Raw genomic sequence first — 24876 nt, 5'->3', positions numbered from 1 at the left:
CGCACGGCCACTCAGGCCGGCTAGATTTTTGGTACCAGCTTTTCCCTGTTATACAGGGCGTATCAAAAATATCCACCGATTTAAAAAAATCATAACTATTATGTTATTTGAGATATGTGTGTGAACAATGTACTCTTGAAAAGAGCAAACTCCCGAGTTTTACATGGTGCCCGCTAGGTAGCAGCAATGCGCACCCACTTCAGTTGTAAAAATGGAAATGGTTTCGGTACAAAAGAAAGTGTTTTGTGTTCTACGTTTTGCGCAGTGCGGTTCAGCGTGACTTTCGTACTAGGCGTGATGTGGATCCTCCCATAGCACAGAGCATTAGACAATGGCATGGACAATTCCGAGAAACAGGTTGTTTGTAAAGGCAAATCGCTGGGCCATCCCCGAGTGTCTGACGCAGACGTTGAACGCAAGTCATTGACTATGTGATTATTCGTTGTGGGTGTTTATAAAAGACTCTGCTTATGTGCCTCCATTACCAGCAACAATGAATTAACTGAGACATCGTATAACAGCAGCAGTGGAAGCTGTAATTCAAGACATGCTCGCTGCAGTGTGGGAAAAAGTTTAATACCGCAATGACACATGCCGTGCATCTCAAGAGAGGCATATAGAACACCCATGAAAAGGTATGAAAAAAAAACTTTTTGAGTTTCCCGTTCATCAAAAAATAAAATTCATTTTGTATGTTTATTAGTTTCAGAAATATAGACGTGCCATATCGGCTATATCTTTTTGATATACACTGTATATTGAATGCAGATATCTATATACACAATTATATTAAAATATATAGATGACGTCCGTCAGAACATTTATTACAGCATCGTGTAATTACCTAAAGTAAATCGACCAAGAAATTTTCAAGATTTTTGCCAATAACGGTTCTATAAAAATTAGAAGTGAATCCGTCAAGAACTTTTCGAGATTTTTGGTAACAACGTTAAACAGCAACTTACCGTATATAGTAGTGCAGATATGTAATTTAGAAGAACAACAGCTACTTTGAAAAGGCCACTACTTCTTTTACACTACTCAGCTACGGTTTGTATCTAATACTTCAAACAAAGCATTTATCTGCTTCACATAGAACGCTAACATATTTTTGCATACTTCCAAAATCAAAACCTGTTTAATACTTTTATAGTGAAGCAGAATTTCCTTCCCACAGCCCAAATATTCTTATGTATTCTTTTACTTTGTTTTTTTAATATCGGAGCAGTTTCAGTTATCTTAGTCTGCCAGCAACCTGTTACGGACTTTTGTATCTGAGTATAAAATTCCTCTCTGAATCTGAGATGGGGATGCAGCCTGTGTGGAAATTTTATTTACTTCTAATATTATTGCTGTGGATTGAACACTTCACTCCAAAACCACCCTATGTTTTTAACTACAAATACGCAGAGGGAGTAAATATATTGTCATGTAAGATGCTTCCTCAAGAAATTCAGTTATCAGCGTTACATAATATCCATACTGCACATTTCTTTTTGCCCTACATGCATTTCTCCTCCAAATTATGTCATTGGACAGAATTAAATGAAAATATGCGAGCAATTCCATCTATAGTTACTGAAACAATAGAATTTTCCGTCAGAAACATGTTGAGGGCCGCAAAGCTGCCTAAATTCATGGACGCATGACTTATGTGTACAGTGAAACTTTCATGAGTGACAAAGTGCAGCAATGGTGCAGGAAATTTGAAGCGAGATGTAGAAACGTTCATCATGCAGCAAGTCTGGGAAAGAAGCGAATGTCAACCGATGACCTTGTTCAGTGAGTGAATCAAGCGATTCGAGAAAATCGACAGATTACAGTTTCTTTGTTGAGTGATTTATTTCGCGAAATTTCAAGCAAAGCTCTTTGTGCCATCTTGAGTGAGAGACAAATGTGCGAGATGGGTTAAGATGCCGTCCGACCACCAGCAAACACAGCGAATGGGCGCCGCCTTAACGTTTCTCCAGAACCACCATGATCGAGAAGATTTTTTGAACAAAATTGACACTGTAACGAGACGTTGGTCCATTTCGAAAATGAAGAAACAACAGAGCAGTCCTAACTGTGGATTCATCCTCATTCCACGAGCAAGTGATGAGAAAACGTTTGGCTGCTGTGCTCCGGAACCGAAAAGGAATTTCGTTGTTGGAATTCTGATGAGAAAACGTTTGGCTACTGTGTTCCGGGACCGAAAAGGAATTTCGTTGTTGGAATTAGTGGAACGTGGCACGACCATCACTGCACCGTGACTCTTCAACATCTACGTTGGGTAACTCAGAACAAAAAAATTGTTCAAATGGCTCTGAGCACTATGGGACTCAACTGCTGAGGTCATTAGTCCCCTAGAACTTAGAACTAGTTAAACCTAACTAACCTAAGGACATCACAAACATCCATTCCCTAGGCAGGATTCGAACCTGCGACCGTAGCGGTCTTGCGGTTCCAGACTGCAGCGCCTCTAACCGCACGGCCACTTCGGCCGGCAACTCAGAACAAGCGAAGAGGACTGTTGTCATGAGCCATTGTTCTTCTTCATGTCGATGTCCGGCTGGACGCTCCAGCTGCGGCAAAGACGTTTCTGCAGCGTTTTCAATGGGAGGTGTTGATCACTCAGCATAAAGTCCAGACTCGTCTCCCTTTGATTTTCATTATTTGCTGACAAGAAACGCGGGACAGGAGGACAGAATTTGGGACAAAAATGGAAATGAGCGTACGGCATTGTGGGCCGTGAGTCCCTTACTCGGGGAAGTTCGGCCGCCGAGGGCAAGTACTTTTTGCATTCGACGCCACATTTGGCGACTTGCGCGTCGGAGACGGGGATGAAATGATGATGAGGACAACACAACCCCCAGTCCCTGAGCGACGAAAAGCTCCTGACCCAGCCGGAAATCGAACCCGGGCCCCTTGGCACGGCATTCCTCCGCGCTGACGACTCAGCTGCTAACGGGGCGGACAGCATTTTGGCACAGCGACCTGCTAAACAGCATAGGGAATTGGCTGACAGCACAGTTGGCTGCCTTCTTATGACAAGGGTACTGGAAAGGTGGTACCACGATACGACAGAATTGGTAACCGGAGCGGCGACTATGTTGAGAAGCAGCCGGAAGGTGTTACAAATAAAATCTTTCTGATTTTCACTGTGGTTTCTGTTGTGAATTAGCAGGAGCCAATTCACGGGGTTTGGAGGAAGCCGAAAGGCACGCGTTTAAGCTCACGCAGACTGGCGTGAGGTCTGGAACAGTTAAAGGAGTTGAGTCTACTAAATAAAGTACGGAGTTGCTTGAATACTTAACTTTAATCCATAATTGGAGAACATCGCTCTTGATGATACATAATTACAATCTCAATATAAACTGGTAATGGCGCCTTGCTAGGTCGTAGCAAATGACGTAGCTGAAGGCTATGCTAACTATCGTCTCGGCAAATGAGAGCGTATTTGTCAGTATATCATCGCTAGCAAAGTCTGCTGTACAACTGGGGCGAGGGCTAGGACATCTCTCTAGACCTGCCGTGTGGCGGCGCTCGGTCTGCAATCACTGGCAGTGGCGACACGCGGGTCCGACGTATACTAGCGGACCGCGGCCGATTTAAAGGCTACCACCTAGCAAGTGTGGTGTCTGGCGGTGACACCACAGTTTCCATCTTGCGACTTATGGACTTAAACCATCGTGCTGCCTCGTTACCTTGCCAGTAATTCTACAGGGCGTCATTACAGATTGCACGCTTAAACTTGCCCTCTGTGATGGGTGAAAGTCGGCTAAGTGGCGCTCCGGAATGTTCACGATCGTTGCAAACCCTAACGGCGTAACATTATTGTGCAATAAGCAGTCATTCTGTATGTAGTCTTGATTGTGTTGGACATTGTTCAAAAAAATGGCTCTGAGCACTATGGGACTCAACTGCTGTGGTCATAAGTCCCCTAGAACTTAGAACTACTTAAACCTAACTAACCTAAGGACAGCACACAACACCCAGCCATCACGAGGCAGAGAAAATCCCTGACCCCGCCGGGAATCGGACCCGGGAACCCGGGCGTGGGAAGCGAGAACGCTACCGCACGACCACGAGATGCGGGCTTGGACATTGTTTGTACTGACTGATAACATTTATGTAAATAAGGAGAGAGAATATACCTGGTACTTCTAGCGACTCGCTGTCGACTTTCGTGTCACTTCTGACACGTATTTCTCCATTACATGTTCGTTACTAGGGTCCGTCGTGGGAATCGCATGGTTTTCAAATATGATGCCGTTAGTTTTACGTAAAAATATTTTCATTTATGATAGTGCATAGGCTAAGTTTATGTTGGGAAATCCATTGCGCCATTTATGATTTGAAGATCTCAGATTTTGACTACCGGTATTTAGGTTTATCCTTAATTCTAACCGGTTCTGAAAACCGAAAAGTAGCATCGAGTGACATCTGGCGTGGAATACGAACGATTTATTCTTTGGTTGTCATCTTAAGATATTCAAGGCAGTGTGGCTAGTTAACATATACTCTGGACAGGAGGTATCTCCACGAAAATAACTGAAATAAGCTTAGATTAGGGAAGCGAGTAGGTCAGTGAAGATTGCCATATCTGGAGATAATGTGGCCTGGAAACTGATTTCGTAAGACAGCCATGAAATTAGGAATCCGGAGGTATGGAGCATCGTAATATGGCACCCACCGTTACTAGAATACTCGGTAGGAGTGACGCACAGGCGGACTGTGAGCTGTGACGTCACCGTGAACCTTCCCGCCACGCCGCACTGCATTGAAGCATATAGGTACGCGCACAAATATTTACCTGATACCCAGGTATCAATGTAATCGAGAATTTCCAGGTTTTAGTTATTACTGTTATTATTAGTACGCTCTGTATTAATTGGTTAGACCGTTTTTTCTATGTTCGGTGAAATGCTAATGCAATACTTCCGAGCTACGTCTTTTTGAAATTTTGTTATAAACTTTGAGTTTTCAAAACACTAAGAAGGCTTAAATCAGTAAAAAGTGATGGAACGCTAAGTTGCGTGAGTCTAATAGTGACTTCGCAAGGTACAGGCTATTTCTATACATCTCTGACGAAAGATAACTCTTTATAACGTAGGTTGTGTAAAGTCGCACCCTTTGCAATATCTTCAGAGGACCAGTTAGTAAACCGTTCTTTCATAACCACTTATTGTTGACTGGGAGAAAAAGACCCCTGAATCACTTTTTGAACTTATTTAATTTCATGTAACTCAGTCCTACGTCGAGAGAGACGACCCCATAAATCTGCGTTCTTTTGCTTCGGGTCTTTTATTTCTGTTTTCATAATTTCAGAATTTTGGCGTAACCTCACATTGGCGCATTGGCAGCAGTGTTTGTTTTCAAAGTTATTGTCTAGTTGTAGCTTCTTCAATAGTTAGTAATATATTTACCTCTAAAATATTTTCTACTTCTTTACGGTAACGTGTGCCCGAATACTTCTCACATTATTAGGTCCATTACTACGCCCTAAGCCAGCACCAGAGGATGATAGATACAGAGCTGGAACAGCATCCAGTATTAAACTTGCGTTTCGAAGGAATATTCAACAGTTCACATTTCAGATCCGTTTCATAATCCGAATCAGTGAAATTATTGAGCGGACATGAGCATTTTCGACAGAAAACAAATATCCATGTTTACAAGCATGTATCCATTTTCGTTTCATTTAATTGTTTTTAAGAAACATGTGAAACTTAATTTCCAACTTACTTAGTTGCACTGATCAGTACAACTGGCGATCGCGCAGCAAACCATTATTTCTCACTTAAAAATTTACTCTAAGAATCCCACAATACACTGATAATTATGGCGTAACTGTGAACTCAGTCGCCAGTTACTAATAAAAGTCCACACTGCCGTAAGCAACATTGTTTTCGCTCGTAAACCCAATTACAACACAATACGTTACGGCATTCGTGAGGTACCGAGTGCTGGTTGGGTTCACTCTGACTGGCCTGGATTGCTACTATGCATACACCTTGTGATCCCTACCGTGTATGTAGCACTCACAACACGCGAGCGAACCGGTCGTTAGGATCAAGTGCAGACACCCGTAACTCGCTCAATGCATTCGGGCGTATGTGCTGTATTCACAGGGCCAGGTAGCTTCTTCTTCATTACGGAGTTTGTTGAAGTTTGCAACCCATCTCAAAATGGTGTTGCAGTCTTGAACAGGTTGGCGGAGGGGAATATTGAAATGGGTGCAGAGTCATGATGTGTATGCGTCCAGATTCATTGTACGAGGGTCACTCCAAAAGAAATGCACACTATTTTTTAAAAAAAATCCGTCTTTTTCATTTCTCCACATAATTTCCATCCCTCTCAACTGCCTTACGCCATCTTGGAACCAGCGGCTGTATACCCGCACGGTAAAGTTCTGGACCAACCTGTTGGAGCCACTGTTTGGTAGCGTGCACAAGGGAGTCATCATCTTCAAACCTTGTTCCACGAAGAGAGTCTTTCAGTTTCCCAAAGAGATGATAGTCACATGGAGCCAGGTCAGGACTGTAAGGCAGGTGTTTTAGCGTTGTCCATCCGAGTTTTGTGATCGCTTCCATGGTTTTTTGACTGAAATGTGTCTGTGCATTGTCGTGCAACAGCAAAACATCCTGCTTTTGCCGATGTGGTCGAACACGACTCAGTCGAGCTTGAAGTTTCTTCAGTGTAGTCACATATGCATCAGAATTTATGGTGGTTCCACTTGGAATGCTGTCCACAAGCAAGAGTCCTTCGGAATCGAAAAAAACCGTAGCCATAACTTTTCCAGCAAAAGGTGTGGTTTTGAATTTTTTTCTTGGGTGAATTTGCATGATGCCACTCCATTGATTGCCTCTTCGTCTCTGGTGAAAAATGATGGAGCCATGTTTCATCACCTGTAACAATTCTTCCAAGATATTCATCTCCACCATTCTTGTACTGTTCAAAAAGTTCGATGCGTACCGTTTTTCTTGATTCTTTGTGAGCCACTGTCAACATCTTGGGATCCCACCTGGCACAAACCTTTTTTAACGCCAACACTTTAAATATTCTGCAAACACTTCCTTCCCCTATCCCAATGTAGCGTGACAGTTCTTTCACTGTGATGCGTCTGTCAGCAGTCACCAATTCATTAACTCTGTGCACATTGTCTGGAGTGTGTGCAGTACGAGGCCTGCCGCCGCAGGGCAATCCTCAATATAGCCGTGCTCGCTTTCATCACGTAACCTGCTTGCCCACCGACAAACTGTACTGCTATCGACAGCAGCATCTCCATACACCTTTTGCAACCTCTTGTTGATGTTTCCCACTGTCTCGTTTTCACAGCACAGGAATTCTATGACAGCACGTTGCTTCTGACGAACGTCAAGTGTAGCAGCCATCTTGAAGACATGCTGTGATGGCGCCACTCACGGGAACAGGTTGAACTAAGTTTGAAAACAAGCGGGAAGGAAGTATCTACACACTGTAAAACTTTGACACACGCAGAATGAAAACTTTATTTTTACAAAAATAGTGTGCATTTCTTTTGGATTGACCATCGTATTACGGATAATCGCCAGCGAATGAACGCAAGATGCTTCACGTTCGACGACATCGCGACAACGAATTTCCAGCTGTAATGGACAAATCAAGACCAGTTTCCGCTCTCTGAAGCCAATCGCTCGGACGTACTACCCAATATAAAAACATGCGATTTCTGTGACGGATCCTGTGCAACCTATAAAATGTCTGCTCTGCGAGGAGGAGGCGAGACTTGTACCGGCAGCCAGTGCGCAAGCTTCCTCCCCCAGCATTATCCGCTCACGGGCCAAGTTAAAATGTGTTATCTGTAAATGCCTACTTTGCTACTGATATTCAACAAACATCAAAAACAGCAGCGAAGCTCTCTGGCTGTGCTGTTTAACCAACGTTTCTTCGTCCATTTTTTATCGTATGCTAACGAAACTACGTGAAAAAAGGGCAAGGCAAGTATTCAGAAAATTTTCATATCAGCATATTCGTAAAGCATGTTATGACATCAGAACATACTATATTCTTAATTTGCGCGGTTTACCTAGGGATGTCACAGAGTTAATTTAAGACCTTAATGACACACATTAAGAAATAAAGTTGGACCCACAAAAGAAAGCACATAGGGACCGAAAAATTTAATGATAAAAGAGTTGCCTTTTGCGTTTTGCTATAGATGTAATAAAAAACAAACTTATTTCACAAACGGTATGCTGAGTGGTATGAAATCATCTCAAGCTTGTAAGGGTGTTGCAGAGTAGGATGTGCTGAGAAATAATTTTCAGGAAAAAAATTCGACTCGTTGCGCCGTTTCCGAGTTAATTAGCACTGAAGTTAGCCAAACAGGACGCCGAGCGTACAGATTCCAGCGGCCTGCCAGAGACGGTGTCGCCAAATGTATTCTTCATTTGGTTTCCTAAAACCGAACAAGAGAGCGATACGAGTATTGGACATGGGATGGTAATAAGGATCGAACCCGACCCAAAATTTGAGCAGTTTCATGCGCTATCATTTATGCAGCGTGAACAACTAACACTAATTGTGTCTGGCGGGCCGCTTCAATTTGCGCGCGTACCAACCTGACTCATAACGGCGCAACGTATGAAATTTTTGTCTTAGCAATTATTTCTCAGCACAATCTGCCCTGCAACACTTTTCAGACTGTTTCTGACCACCTTGTATGCAAACAATGTTTTTCTCGTAGCAACACTGTCATGGCTGCACAAAGCGTAGATAGTGGAATTCGAACTGTTTTGAAATCTGTTAAAACGTAATAAATTGGAGAAACGATAAAAGTAAGAGAATAAATTTTTACGTTCATCTTTGCACATGCTCGGTATAAACAAAGATTTACATAAAATCCTGAAAAAAAAACTACTGCTCATTAAATGGTTGAATAGAAGAAACACGCGTACGCTAAAGAATTATATGCTCCGCGTTTCGTAAGAGTAATAATGGAACTCACGTAAGATGGGCCGATGTTTAAGGTTGTTAGTGTAGTATGTAATATACCTAAGCAGCGTGTAGCTTCATTCAAATTGTTTGTATTTTCCGTGTTTCGAAATAGACACATATCCTATAAAATAATTTCGAGTCATATTTTCTTTGGGTGAGTGAATTGAGAACGTCGATAGGGGTTGAGTGCACGACTAAGTCACCCGCCTCCTGCCTTTCATTTCTCACTACAGTCGAAAGCACAGAACGAACAAGAAGTCGAGGTTCGAAACTGTCACCGGCATGGAAAGAGAGCACTACTGGCGTGCCAGTCTGTTTGCTAGAGAATGGGAGGCTTCGAATCTTAACCGAGCGAGGTGGCGCAGTGGTTAGCACACAGGACTCGCATTCGGGAGGACGAAGGTTCAAACCCGCGTCCGGCCATCCTGATTTAGGTTTGCTGTGATTTCCCTAAATCGCTCCAGGCAAATGCCGGGATGGTTCCTTTCAAAGGGCACGGCCGACTTCCTTCCCCGTCCTTCCCTAATCCGATGAGACCGATGACCTCACTGTCTGGTCGCCTTCCCCAAAACAACCAACCTTCGAACCTTTTTATTTCATTTATTTATTTTCTCTTTAGGCAACAGTGACCTTACAGCCAGCAATAGTTATAAACAGTACAGAGTTAACATAGAACTTTAAGTTGAAGTACAGTGACAGAGTAAGCTTAACTTTGGGGATGACCAGTATACCAAGGATTGCATTACCTACAAGTATGTCCTTACAGTATTTTCATATGGCGTACCTTATTCAAGATAGTTTGATTCTATCCAAGCTGTTTCCCTAAGAGTACTTGAGCAATGTGAACTTAAAAAGTACCAACATTAAATTTTTATGCCAGCGTCTTTATGTATCCCGCTATTCAAGCTGTGTGTATTTGCATCGAATCGGTAGAGTAAAGAGGTCACACCTGTAGGAAGGGCAAAACCTCATGCAACCAGATTCCTGTACAGTTCTTCTTGTGCTTCATGCATCGTGAATGACAGTATTACGTGATTCAATCTGCCACGTCAATTTTGATCCTCTTCACAATGTCTAAAAACTAGAATTTTTATTCGATGTAAATGTGAGGGGCAATGTCAGTGTCCCAGCCTCGGATAGTCAAACCACGGTCAAGGACAAATGTCCGGTTTTATGGGGCTCCAGTTATGGTAAACAGCTTTCCTGATCGTAGGTTTCAAATCGGTATGAGGGACTGGTGTTAGACAGAATTGCCGATCAGTGATGTTTCTCCTCGCCGCGTGCTCCGTTACTTTGTTACGTAAAATTCGATGATGCCTGTTTATTCACAGCAAGTGGACATCTGTGTCATTTTTCTTCCTTCTTTGATGGCTTCCAATATATCCTAAATGTATGAGTCAGTCTGTTTGTCGAATTTTGGATATATATATATAAATGGATGTGAATGTGCAGTCATTTGATAGGTGCAATTAGAGAGACAGAAGGAGAGATATAATCCAGTCTCTGTTCCGTGTTAGAGACATCTGTGCTTTTAAATCGTGTCGAAAGTGTTACACTGGAACAGCATTAAAGAAGATGCCAAACGGATACCGAAACCAAAATAATATCATGTCCTGTAAGAGATTTCGCTATCGTAGCTTCTTACTAGAAGAAGAGTTCAGTTTCTGCTTTCTGTGTGAAGCGCTTATGTAAATCTACACGCTATAAAAGTTAATGACTCTTTACAGCCGGCCGGAGTGGGCTAGCGGTTCTAGGCGCTACAGTCTGGCACCGCGCGACCGCTACGGTCGCAGGTTCGATTCCTGCCTCGGGCATGGATGTATGTGATGTCCTTAGGTTAGTTAGGTTTAAGTAGTTCTAAGTTCTAGGGGACTGATGACCTCAGAAGTTAACAAAAAGCGCTCCAACGGTTCCAATTTAATTTCACGTAGCTAGTAAAAAAAAAAAAAAAAAAAAAAAAGGAGAGAGAGACGAATCGGATAAGCGGGGCTATAGTTATTAGCTCGTCTTGCACCCAGTACTGAATTCGGCACATCTCAAACGGATATGCCTGTACATGGAATAGCATTTAAACGTGGTTTCTATTTTGTCATTACTAATTATTAGTTTGCGTAGTAATTACAACAAAAATAATTTTATAAACATATATTAGGCCTAACGAAAAATTAATGTATTAAAGATCCATTTCTTTTTCCATGCAATTCAGAAAAAGCTGATTGTTGTGGTGACTGTTAAATAGCATTCTTTGATTTAGTTCGTAAATTGCAATACCTTCTAAACTTTTCACACTAATTGAGGGCCGGCGTGGTGGCCGAGCGGTTCTAGGCGCTACAGTCTGGAACTGCGCGACTGCTACGGTCGCAGGTTCGGATCCTGCCTCGGGCTTGCATGTGTATGATGTCCTTAGGTTAGTTCAGTTTAAGTAGTTCTAAGTTCTAGGGGTCTGATGACCTCAGAAGTTAAGTCCCGTAGTGCTCAGAGCCATTTGCACCATTTGAACTAATTAAGGTATAGGAGCATGGTCTTTTCCGAAAGATTCTGCTTTCATAATGAAATATTTTCATAAATCTGTTCGTCTACTGTTTCACCTTCTTAGGGCTTGAATTTTCAAAAACGCTGACACACGTGTTTCTTATTCAGAACTCACATACCAAGTTTCATAGGTGCAGGTTTAAGAATACATTAGTAGTCATCCACTATTTCAGTCCCTTAGGGGTTGAATTTTCCAAAAATGCTGAAACACCTGGACTTTTTTCATTATTTCTGGGCGAGAAACCAAATACCAATCTTCATAGTTCTAGCTTCGACATTGCCTTAACAGCGAAATGTTTTCAAGAAACCTTAACGGTTTCGGCTGAGCGTTGATGCGTCAGTCAGGAAATGCCTTTTATATATAGGGATAGTTATGTGCCACACAACAGTATCAGTATTGCATAAACATTGAGGTGAAAAATAGATTTTTTGCATCTTCGGCCATAAAGGTTTTACGTGTTTAACATCAAATATTTAACACACTAACTCATTTGTAAAGTAACCAGATCTCGAAGCTGTTTTATACATGGGAACTTGATTCTTTAAAAAACTGCAAGTTTCTTCTTAAAGAGTACTTACATATAGATCATTTATAATTTTTATTATCAGTAGCGATATGTCTTGGATAAGGAAGTCAGCTTTGTTCAAGAGGTGACTACGTTGTGTGCGACACTTGATTTTTCTAGTTACACGATATTTTGCTAAATTAGTGTTTAATTTATCGATTTCTACAGCATCTCGTTGTGTCTGCAGGGCAATGGAATGAATGAGTGATGCACTAGGGGAAAAAAATCAGTTGTGTGATCCAGATTTCACTCGAGTTTTAAACTGGTATAGCAGAATTATCGTCAATACGAATTGTAGCCCATCCCCAATAACTGAACCTCGATTCCGTACATGTCTGTATGAACAGATTTTCCCTTTTGCTTTCGACATAATATGTAAATTTTTGTTTAGAATAATGCATCCGCTACCCCTGCACAGTGGGGAGGTCGCGGTCAGCGGCAAGAGGAGATGAGAGTATCTTACGGAAACGCGCAACACTGGTAGCCAAGTCCTTGCGGTAAACATACGAGGGTCACTCCAAAAGAAAAGCACACCAATTCTTCTTAAATCCATATTTATTCTACATGTTTGAAAGTTTTACAGTGTGTAGATACATCCTTTAGGAACAATATTTTCATTTCTCCACATGATTTCCATCCCTCTCAACTACCTTATGCCATCTTGGACCCAGCGCCTGTATACCCGCATGTTAAAATTCTGGACTAACCTGTTTGAGCCACTGTTTGGCAGCGTGCACAAGGGAGTCATCATCTTCAAAACTTGTTCCACGAAGAGAGTCTCTCAGTTTCCCAAAGAGATGATAGTCACATGGAGCCAGGTCAGGACTGTAAGGTGGGTGTTTCAGTGTTGTCCATCCGAGTTTTGCGATCGCTTCCATGGTTTTTTGACTGACATGTGGCCGTGCATTGTCGTGCAACAGCAAAACATCCTGGTTTTGCCAATGTGGTCGAACACGACTCAGTCGAGCTTGAAGTTTCTTCAGTGTCGCCACATATGCATCAGAATTTATGGTGGTCCCACTTGGCATGTCTTTCGGAATCTAAAAACGCCGTAGCCATAACTTTTCGAGCAGAAGGTGTGGTTTTGAATTTTTTTTTCTTGGGTGAATTTGCGTGATGCCACTCCATTGATTGCCTCTTCGTCTCTGGTGAAAAATGATGGAGCCATGTTTCATCACCTGTAAAAATTCTTCCAAGATATTCATCTCCACCATTCTTGTACTGTTCAAAAAGTTCGATGCGTACCGTTTTTCTTGATTCTTTGTGAGCCACTGTCAACATCTTGGGATCCCACCTGGCACAAACCTTTTTTAACGCCAACACTTTAAATATTCTGCAAACACTTCCTTCCCCTATCCCAGTGTAGCGTGACAGTTCTTTCACTGTGATGCGTCTGTCAGCAGTCACCAATTCATTAACTCTGTGCACATTGTCTGGAGTGTGTGCAGTACGAGGCCTGCCGCCGCAGGGCAATCCTCAATATTGCCGTGCCCACTTTCATCATGTAACCAACTTGCCCACCGACTAACTGTGCGATCGACAGCAGCATCTCCATACCTGTTGCGGATGTTTCCCACTGTCTCGTTTTCACAGCACAGGAATTCTATGACAGCACGTTGCTTGTGACGAACGTCAAGTGTAGCAGCCATCTTGAAGGCATGCTGTGACGGCGCCACTCACGGGAACAGGTTGAACTAAGATTGAAAACAAGCGGGAAGGATGTATCTACACACTGTAAAACTTTCACACATGTAGAATGAAAACTGTATTTTTACAAAAATAGTGTGCATTTCTTTTGGAGTGACCCTCGTAAGTCTTCTCATTGTTAGGTAGTAAGTAGCTCATTGTTGTTCGCGCGCTTCTGCTTGGCCCCTCTGTGATTGATGAAAGTCGGCTGACTTTGCGCCTCTCCGAATTTCTGTCCCTGCCAACATTACTACGTAACAGTATTGTGCAGCGTAACGATAAGTAGCCGTTGTGAATTAGTGTTGATCTATGTGCGAAGGTGGCTGCTCTGGAAGAAGGAGGCGGGGCTTGTCCCAGCAGCCAAAGCGCTGCCAGACGATCGCAAACTTACTCTCCCAGCACCCTGCGCTCAGTGGCCAAGTAAAAGCGTGCGATCTGTAGTTCAGGCTATAGCGTCAGCACGAGTTGGGGCATCTCTTGGCGCGGGGATAGCAATAATGTTTTGTTGTGTAGCTGATGTTCAAATGTGTGTGAATTCCTAAGGGACCAAACTGCTGAGGTCACCGGTCCCTAGACTTACACACTGAGTAAACTAACTTAGACTAAGAACAACAAACACACCCATGCCCGAGGGAGGACTCGAACCTCCGGCGGGAGTGGCCGCACAATCAGTGACATGACGCCTCTAACCGCGCGGCCACTCCGCGCAGCTGTTGTGCACCTTATCTGTAAATAAAGACTTACTCTACTGGCCATTAAAATTGCTACACCACAAAGATGACGTGCTACAGACGCGAAATTTAACCGAGAGGAAGAAGATGCTGTGATATGCAAATGATTAGCTTTTCAGAGCATTCACACAAGGTTGGCGCCGGTGGCGACACCGACAATGTGCTGACATGAGGAAAGTTTCCAACCGATCTCTCGTACACACCAACAGCAGTTGACCGGCGTTGCCTGGTGAAACGTTGTTGTGATGCCTCGTGTAAGGAGGAGAAATGCGTACCATCACGTTTCCGACTTTGATAAAGCCCGGATTGTAGCCTATCGCGATTGCTGTTTATCGTATCGCGACATTGCTGCTCGCGTTGGTCGAGATCCAATTACTGTTAGCAGAATATGGAATCGGGGGGTTCAGGAGGATAGTACGGAACGCCGTTGTGGATCCCAACGGCTTCGTATCACTAGCAGTCGAGATGACAGGCATCTTATGCGCATGGCTGTAACGGATCGTGCAGCCACGTCTCGATCACTGAGTCGACAGATGGGGCGTTTCCAAGACAACAACCATCTGCACGAACAGTTCGACGACGTTTGCAGCAGCATGGACTATCAGCTCAGAGACCATGGCTGCGTCTACCCTTGATGCTGCATCACATACAGGAGCGCCTATGATGGTGTACTCAACGACGAACCTGAGTGCACGAATGGCAAACCAATGAATCCAGGTTCTGTTTACAGCATCATGATGGTCGCATCCGTGTCTAGCGACATCGCGGTGAACGCACATTGGAAGCGTGTATTCGTCATCGCCATACTGGCGTATCACCCGGCGTGATGGTATGGGGTGCCATTGGTTACACGTCTCGGTCACCTCTTGTTCGCATTGACGGCATTTTGAACAGTGGAATTTACATTTCAGATGTGTTACGACCCGTGGCTCTCCCCTTCATTCGATCCCTGCGAAACCCTACATTTTAGCAGGATAATGCACGATCGCATGTTGCAGGTCCTGCCCTGGCCAGCACATTCTCCAGATCTCTCACCAATTGAAAACGTCTGGTCAATGGTGGCCGAGCAACTGGCTCGTCACAATATTCTTGATGAACTGTGGTATCGTGTTGAAGCTGCATGGGCAGCTGTACCTGTACATGCCATCCAAGCTCTGTTTGACTCAATGCTCGGGCGTACCAAGGCCGTTATTACGGCCAGAGATGGTTGTTCTGGGTACTGATTTCTCAGGCTCTATGCACCCACATTGCGTGAAAGTGTAATGACATGCCAGTTCTAGTATAATATATTTGTCCAATGAATACTCGTTTATCATCTGCATTTCTTCTTGGTGTGGCTATTTTAATGGCCAGTAGTGTATTTGTCAGTGCTTTCTGTGTGCTGTGCGATGATGTTCCGTAAACATATTTTACTAATCGTCGTTGTTTCTCCATGTAGCGCCTGCAAAGAGGTCAATTTCAGCTACCGTGAGTGAGTGCATCCTTCCACTGTTGCAGCCATGTCGGAGGGCTTCCGCGCGCGGGACATTGGCCTGCGCGCCCAGAAGAAGATCCTCGGCCGCATGGCCAGCAACAAGTCAGTGGCGAAAGTCTTCATTGACGAAACCACGGGGTCGTTACTCGACAACGTCTACCGGCTGGCCAAAGCATACGTGAGTACCACTACAGATCAATTTCGCGTCGTCCACGTCGTTCATACAACGAACGCAGCAGAATAATAGTGTTGAATGGCACGCTCTTGTTGTTGTGTGCTCCAGTCCAGAGACTAGTTTGATGCAGCTCTCCGTGCTACTCTATCCTGTGCAAGCTTTTTAACTACTGCAACATCTTTCAGAATCTGCTTAGTATATTCATCTCTTGGTCTCCCACTACGGTTTTTACGCTCCACTCTTCCCTCCAGTACTAAATTGGTGATTTCTTGATGCCTCAGAACGTGTCCTACCAACCGATCACTTCTTTTAGTCAGGTTGTGTAACAAATTCCTCTTCTCCCCACTTCTGTTGAGCACCTCCTCATTCTCAACCTCCTCATTAGTTACATGAACTGCCCCACTGTTGCTGTTGTGGTCTTCAGTCCAGAGACTGGTTTGATGCAGCTCTCCATGCTGCTCTATCCTGTGCAAGCTTCTTCATCTCCCACTACCTACTGCAACCTACATCCTTCTGAATCTTAGTATATTCATTTCTTGGTCTCCCTCTACGATTTTTACCCTCCACGCTGCCCTCCAATACTAAATTGGTGATCCCTTGATGCCTCAGAATATGCCCTACTAACCGATCCCTTCTTCTAGTCAAGTTGTGCCACAAATTTCGCTTCTATTCAATACCTCCTCATTAGTTATGTGATCTACCCATCTAATCTTCAGCATTCTTCTGTAGCACCACATTTCAAAAGCTTTTATTCTCTTCTTGTCCAAACTATATATCGTCCACGTTTCACTTCCATACATGCTACATTCCATACAAATACTTTCAGAAACGACTTCCTGACACTTAAATCTGTACTCGATGTTAACAATAAAGGATGACAGCCAAAAACAGTTGCAGGATAAAAATTTATTAAAATTCTTGACCAAGGTTTCGGTACATATAAATATACCTTCATCAGAAGTAAAAAATCTAAAATTACATCATGCAATGGAGATTAATAAAACAATTGTGCCAAAGGTTTAATAAAACAATTGTGCCAAAGGCGTCGTCAATAATTAAGACATCTCCATTTGTACAACATGACTATGGGCACAGGGCCTTTCGCGAAACCATCTGCCCTAGTGCTTTCACACTCTTGTCTCGATAGTTCATAGGCAAAGTAATGGTGCTAAACTGTTCGCTTTGACCCTGTGCCCATAGTCATGTTGTACAAATGGAGAAGATGTCTTAATTATTGACGACGCCTTTGGCACAATTGTTTTATTAATCTCCATTGCATGATGTAATTTTAGATTTTTTACTTCTGATGAAGGTATATTTATATGTACCGAAACCTTGGTCAAGAATTTTAATAAATTTTTATCTTGCAACTGTTTTTGGCTGTCATCCTTCATCGTGAAGAATTTCAACAGTTGCTGTTGCAGCCATGTTTAAAATCTTGAAACGATGTTAACAAATTTCTCTTCTTCAGAAACGCTTTCCTTGCCATTGCCAGTCTACATTTTATATCCTCTCTACTTCGACCATCATCAGTTATTTTGCTCCCCAAATAGCAAAACTCATTTGATACTTTAAGCCCCTTATTTCCTAATCTAATTTCCGCAGCATCACCCGATTTAATTCGACTACATTCCATTATCCTTGTTTTACTTCTGTTGATGTTCATCTTATATCCTCCTTTCAAGACACTGTCCATTCCGTTCAGCTGCTCTTCTAGGTCCTTTGCTGTCTCTGACAGAATTACAATGTCATCGGCGAACCTCAAAGTCTTTATTTCTTCTCCATGGATTTTAATCCCTACTCCGAATTTTTCTTTTGTTTCCTTTACTGCTTGCTCAATATACAAATTCAATAACATCGGGGATAGGCTACAACCTTGTCTCTCTTCCTTCCCAACCACTGCTTCCCTTTCATGTCCCTCGGCTCTTATAACTGCCATCTGGTTTCTGTACAAATTGTAAATAGCCTTTCGCTCCCTGTATTTTACCCCTGCCACCTTCAGAATTTGAAAGAGAGTATTCCAGTCAACATCGTCAAAAGCTTTCTCGAAGTCTTTCTACGAAATCCAAACTGATCTACCCCGAGGTCGGCTTCTACCAGTTTTTCCATTCGTCTGTAAAGAATTCGTGTTAGTATTTTGCAGCCGTGGCTTATTAAACTGGTAGTTCGGTAATTTTCACACCTGTCAACTCCTGCTTTCTTTGGGATTGAAATTATTATATTCTTCTTGACGTCTGAGGGTATTTGGCCTGTCTCATACATCTTGCTCACTAGATGCTAGAGTTTTGTTAGGCCTGCCTCTCCCAAGGCTGTCATTATTTCTAATGGGATGTTGTCTACTCCCGGAGCTTTGTTGCCACTCAGGTATTTCAGTGCTCTGCCAAACTCTTCATGCAGTATCATATCTCCTATTTCATCTTCTTCTACATTCTCTTCCATTTCTATGATATTGTCCTCAAGAACATCGCCCTTGTATAGATCCTCTATATACCCCTTCCACCTTTCTGCTTTCCCCTCTTTGCTTATTACTGGATTGCCATCTGAGCTCTTGATATTCATGCAGGTCGTTCTCTTTTCTCCAAAGATCTCTTTAATTTTCCTGTAGGCAGTATCTATCTTACCCCTAGTGATATGCGCCTCTATATCCTTACATTTGTCCTTTAGCCATCCCTGCTTAGCCACTTTGCACTTCCTGTCGATCTCATTCTTGAGACGTTTGTATTCTTTTTTGCCTGCTTCATTTACTGCATTTTTGTATTTTCGCCTTTCATCGATTAAATTTAATATCTCTTCTATTACCCAAGGATTTCTATTACCCCTCGTATTTTTACCTACTTGATCCTCTGCTACCTTCACTATTTCGTCTCTCAAAGCTACCTATTCTTCATGTATTGTATTTCTTTCCCCCATTCCTGTCAGTTGTTCCCTAATCCTCTCCCTGAAACTCTCTACAACCGCTGGTTCTTTCAGTTTATCCAGGTCTCATCTCCTCAAATTCCCACCTTTTTGCAGTTTCTTCAGTTTTAATCTACAGTTCATAACCAATAGATTGTGGTCAGAGTCTACATCTGCCCCTGGAAATCTCTTACAATTTAAAACCTGGTTCCTGAATCTCTGTTTTACCATTATATAATCTATGTGATATTTTCCAGTATCTCCAGGCTTCTTCCATATATACAACCTTCTTTCATGACTCTTGAACCAAGTGTTAGCTATGATTAAGTTATGCCCCTTGCAAAATTCTACCAGGCGGCTTCCTCTTTCATTCCTTACTCCCATTCCATATTCACCTACTACATTTCCTTCTCTTCCTTTTCCTACTGTCGAGTTCCAGTCTCCCATGACTATTAAATTTTCGTCTCCCTCCACTATCTGAATAATTTCTTTTATCTCATCATACATTTCATCAATCTCTTCGTCTTCTGCGGAGCTAGTTGCCATATAAACTTGTACTACTGTGGTAGGGGTGGGCTTCATATTTATCTTGGCCACAATAATGTGTTCACTATGTGCTGTTTGTAGTAGCTTACCGGCATTCCTATTTTTTTATTCATTATTAAACCTACTCCTGCATTATCCCTATTTGATTTTGTATTTATAACCCTGTATTCACCTGACCAAAAGTATTGTTCCTCCTGCCACCGAACTTCACTAATTCCCACTATATCTAACTTTAACCTATCCATTTCCCTTTTTACATTTTCTAACCTACTTGCTCGATTAAGGGATCTGACATTCCACACTCCGATCCGTAGAACGCCAGTTTTCTTTCTCCTGATAACAACGTACTCCTGTGTAGTCTCCGCCTGGAGATCCGAATGGGGCACTATTTTACCTCCGGAATACACTCCTGGAAATTGAAATAAGAACACCGTGAATTCGTTGTCCCAGGAAGGGGAAACTTTATTGACACATTCCTGGGGTCAGATACATCACATGATCACACTGACAGAACCACAGGCACATAGACACAGGCAACAGAGCATGCACAATGTCGGCACTAGTACAGTGTATATCCACCTTTCGCAGCAATGCAGGCTGCTATTCTCCCATGGAGACGATCGTAGAGATGCTGGATGTAGTCCTGTGGAACGGCTTGCCATGCCATTTCCACCTGGCGCCTCAGTTGGACCAGCGTTCGTGCTGGACGTGCAGACCGCGTGAGACGACGCTTCATCCAGTCCCAAACATGCTCAATGGGGGACAGATCCGGAGATCTTGCTGGCCAGGGTAGTTGACTTACACCTTCTAGAGCACGTTGGGTGGCACGGGATACATGCGGACGTGCATTGTCCTGTTGGAACAGCACGTTCCCTTGCCGGTCTAGGAATGGTAGAACGATGGGTTCGATGACGGTTTGGATGTACCGTGCACTATTCAGTGTCCCCTCGACGATCACCAGTGGTGTACGGCCAGTGTAGGAGATCGCTTCCCACACCATGATGCCGGGTGTTGGCCCTGTGTGCCTCGGTCGTATGCAGTCCTGATTGTGGCGCTCACCTGCACGGCGCCGAACACGCATACGACCATCATTGGCACCAAGGCAGAAGCGACTCTCATCGCTGAAGACGACACGTCTCCATTCGTCCCTCCATTCACGCCTGTCGCGACACCACTGGAGGCGGGCTGCACGATGTTGGGGCGTGAGCGGAAGACGGCCTAACGGTGTGCGGGACCGTAGCCCAGCTTCATGGAGACGGTTGCGAATGGTCCTCGCCGATACCCCAGGAGCAACAGTGACCCTAATTTGCTGGGAAGTGGCGGTGCGGTCCCCTACGGCACTGCGTAGCATCCTACGGTCTTGGCGTGCATCAGTGCGTCGCTGCGGTCCGGTCCCAGGTCGACGGGCACGTGCACCTTCCGCCGACCACTGGCGACAACATCGATGTACTGTGGAGACCTCACGCCCCACGTGTTGAGCAATTCGGCGGTACGTCCACCCGGCCTCCCGCATGCCCACTATACGCCCTCGCTCAAAGTCCGTCAACTGCACATACGGTTCACGTCCACGCTGTCGCGGCATGCTACCAGTGTTAAAGACTGCGATGGAGCTCCGTATGCCACGGCAAACTGGCTGACACTGACGGCGGCGGTGCACAAATGCTGCGCAGCTAGCGCCATTCGACGGCCAACACCGCGGTTCCTGGTGTGTCCGCTGTGCCGTGCGTGTGATCATTGCTTGTACAGCCCTCTCGCAGTGTCCGGAGCAAGTATGGTGGGTTTGACACATCGGTGTCAATTTGTTCTTTTTTTCCATTTCCAGGAGTGTATTTATGATTCAAAACTTTCTGGCATCATATTACTGTGTGCCAGACTTTGACTCAAATGTGGGACCTTGACATTGTGTGGCCAAGAGCTCTCATGCTCCTCTAGATAGTTCAGTTTGGAGCACTTACCTGCGAAAGGCAAAGGTTCCAGGTTTGAGTCCCAGTATGGCACACAGTTTTAATCTTCTGAGAAGTTTTAAATCACTTACTCTCTGCCCCATAGTGAAAATTCATTCTGAACATCGCCCTAGTTTTGTAGGTGTACAGGATCTAATTATCACTGAGTGACTTCACCTGGATTTAGCATGCATGAAGAAACTTGTGTAACCTCTTCCTTGCCGAATTGAGACCATTGCCCAGGCTAGAGACGGTGGTTTTAGCGTGATCTCTCCTGAGGTGACTACATCTACATATATACTCCACAGTGTGTGGTGGAGGGCACAATTCGCGCCAAAGTCATATTTCCCCCCCTCTGTTCCACTCGCGGATCGCGCGAGGGAAAAAACGACTGTCTTGAGCGCCTCAGTACAAGCTCTAATTTCCCGTTTCTTTGAATGGTGATCATTCCAGGATCTGAAAGTTGGAGATAATAATATATGCTCTACATCCTCAGCGAAGATCGGATTTCTGAAGTTAGTGAGCAGCCCCTTCTGTTTAGCACGTCGCCTATCTGCAAGTGTGTGCCACTTCAAACTTTATATGAGATTTGTAATGCTCTCCCGATGGCTAAATGCACCGGACACGAATCTTGTCCCTCTTCTTTGGACCTCCTGAATCTCTTGAATCAACTGGTAAGGGTCCCATACAGACAAACAATACTCGTAAGACTGGACGAACTAACGTGTTGTAAGCAATTTTCTTTGTTGAAGGACTGCATCGCTTCAGGATTCTACCAATAAATAGCAATCTAGAGTTCACCTTGCCCATTACTTGTGTAATCTGATCATTCCATTTGAGATCATTTTGAATAGTCACACCCAGATACTTGACAGATGTTACCGCTCCCAAAGACTGGGCATTTATTTTTCCTCGTACTTTAATGGGTATTTTCACCTTGTTATACGCAGTAGATTACACTTACTAATATTGAGAGATAACTGCCAGTCATTACACCATGCATTTATTGTCTGCAAATCCTCACTGAAAACTTTTGTGTGATACTACTTTCCTGTAGACTACAGCATCATTGGCAAACAGTCTAATGCTGCTTCAATACCATCAATCAGATCGTTTATGTAAATCATAAAAAGCAGCGGACCTATTACGCTGCCCTGGGGCACACCTAAAGTTTGTCCGGTGTGCTTATTAAAACTTTTCATTCACTAGTGTGAACATTTTAATATCATTAAATACCCTAACCTAAATGTTACAGCCACAATATGCCCTCATTCAAAAATGACAGTTAATAATGTGAATATTGTTACAAAAGAAATGGTAAAAGTCCATGAAAGTGGTATAGGCGTCTGCAGAAATTTATATAGTAGGGGACAGATTTTGAAATTGTTACTTTTTATGAGACTGATTCGATGAATCAGTGGATGGGTCAGAACCTCAGAACTTAATTTGACACAAAGCTCATAAAACATAATATATCTCAAATATTAGCTACTCAGTATTGTTTTGAAACTACACAGAGGTGACAAAAGTTATGGAATACCTTCTAATACCATGTCAGATCTCCTTTTGCCTGGTGTAGTGCAGAACCTTGAAGTGGCATGGACTCAGCAAGTTGTTGGAAGTCTCCTGGAGAAATATTGAGTCATGGTGCCTCTATAGCTGTCCATAATTGCAAAAGTGCTCCAGTGCTGAATTTTGTGCACAAACTGACCTCTCGATTAAACCCCATAAATGTTTGATGGGATTCATGTCGGGTGATCTGTGTAGCCAGATCATTCATTTGAATTGTCCAGAATGTTCTTTAAACCAGTCGCAAACAGTTGTGGCACGATGACGTGAAAATTCCATCATTATTTGGGAGCATAAAGTCCATGACTGGCTGCAAATGGTCTCCAAGTAGCTGAACATAAACACTTCCAATCAGTGATCAGTTCAGTTGGACCAGAGGACCCAGTCCATCCCATGTGAGCCAATGCCAGTGTGCACATTGCTTTTATGGCAGTCTGAGTCCATAGCTTTGAGGGATCTGCACCACATTCAAACCCTACCGCCAGCTCCTACCAACTGAAATCAAGACTCATGTGACCCGGCCACAATTTTCCAGTCATCTAGGGTTCATGAGCCCAGGAGAGGTACTGAAGATAATGTCATGCTGTTAGCAGAGGCACTTACGTGGTCATCTTCTACCATGTCACTGCACTGTCCTAACAGATACATTCGTTTTATGTCCCACATTGATTTCTGCCATTATTTTATGAAGTGTTGCTCGTCTGGTAGCACTAACAACTCTATGCAAACACCGCTGCTCTTGGTTGTTAAGTGAAGGTCATCATTGTATTGTCCTTTGTGATAGGTAATGCCTGAAATTTGTGTTTGGCATTCTCTTGACACTGTGGATCTTGGAATACTGTATTCCATAACAACTTGTGAAATTGAATGCTCCATGCATTTAGCCTCAACTACCATTCAATGTTCAAGGTATGTTGATTCTCATTATGTGGCCATAATCACGTCTGAAACCTTTTCATATGAATCACATCAATACAGTGTACAGTATGCCACTGCCATCTGTATATGTGCATATCGCTATCCCATGACTTTTGACACCTCAGTGTAAATTACTTTGATTCCCAAATTGAAGCATACATGCAAAGTATGTTATTTGATATAATCAATATGAATATGTAAACCACTTTTTCAGTTAATGATCTGTAATTAGACACTCATATGCTTATCTGCAGCACATCCAACAAATTAGGAAATAGAGCTAGAAAATGATTACAAAAGGTATTTTTATTTGTATACAAGTAATCTTGGGTTGATACTGAAAAACAGTTTTTTCTTATAAAACTTGTCACATTAACGGTTTTATTTCATTATCTTCATAATTTCTATTTTTGAGGTTGACTTACATATTAATAAAAGTGGTTTGAAAGCTAAATTTTTGAACTTTTTGAGCAAAGAATAAACCAGGGGAGACAAATGCTAGAAAACAACCGTCAGACTGGGGTGTATGTATAATGTAGCCAGTTTTAGCATTACCGTGGACTTTGAACTGGTCCTTCCTGCCGGGCATCTGTGAAGCTACCACCATGCCAAAGAACCGGCACAATTTATTCTGAATGAAGTGACAGCCACACAAGCCTTCCCCCATCCCCCCTCTCCCTGCAGCTCTTAGTGAAAGGAAAAAATATAGTGCAGTCAGCTGCTTTTCTCTAAAGAAAATTATTTAATAGTGGTGTTACGTATCTTTTTAACAGGTTCGGAACTGGAACTTTTTTATGGCTACTTACAAGTCTCATCTTGCCCCCCGCCCCCTGAATTAAAGGATGTAGCCAGTGCCTTATCTTGCCCTCCCTCCCCTTTC

At 43.3% G+C, this 24876-nt stretch overlaps 1 protein-coding gene across 2 annotated transcripts in view; it reads left to right on the top strand.

Moving 5' to 3' along the window:
- LOC126198720 (tumor necrosis factor alpha-induced protein 8-like protein) overlaps nt 1–24876 on the top strand; it is a 949023-nt gene that overhangs the window by 899998 nt on the left and 24149 nt on the right. For both annotated transcript variants that reach the window (XM_049935239.1, XM_049935237.1), the window contains one exon: nt 15974–16128. In XM_049935239.1, the coding sequence (XP_049791196.1) occupies nt 15976–16128 (153 nt within the window). In that variant the 5' untranslated portion in view covers nt 15974–15975. The remainder of the gene's footprint in view (nt 1–15973; nt 16129–24876) is intronic.

This window comes from Schistocerca nitens, chromosome 8, assembly GCF_023898315.1.
Source record: "Schistocerca nitens isolate TAMUIC-IGC-003100 chromosome 8, iqSchNite1.1, whole genome shotgun sequence".
Taxonomy (NCBI): domain Eukaryota; kingdom Metazoa; phylum Arthropoda; class Insecta; order Orthoptera; family Acrididae; genus Schistocerca; species Schistocerca nitens.
This window is presented reverse-complemented; position numbering and strand designations above follow the sequence as displayed.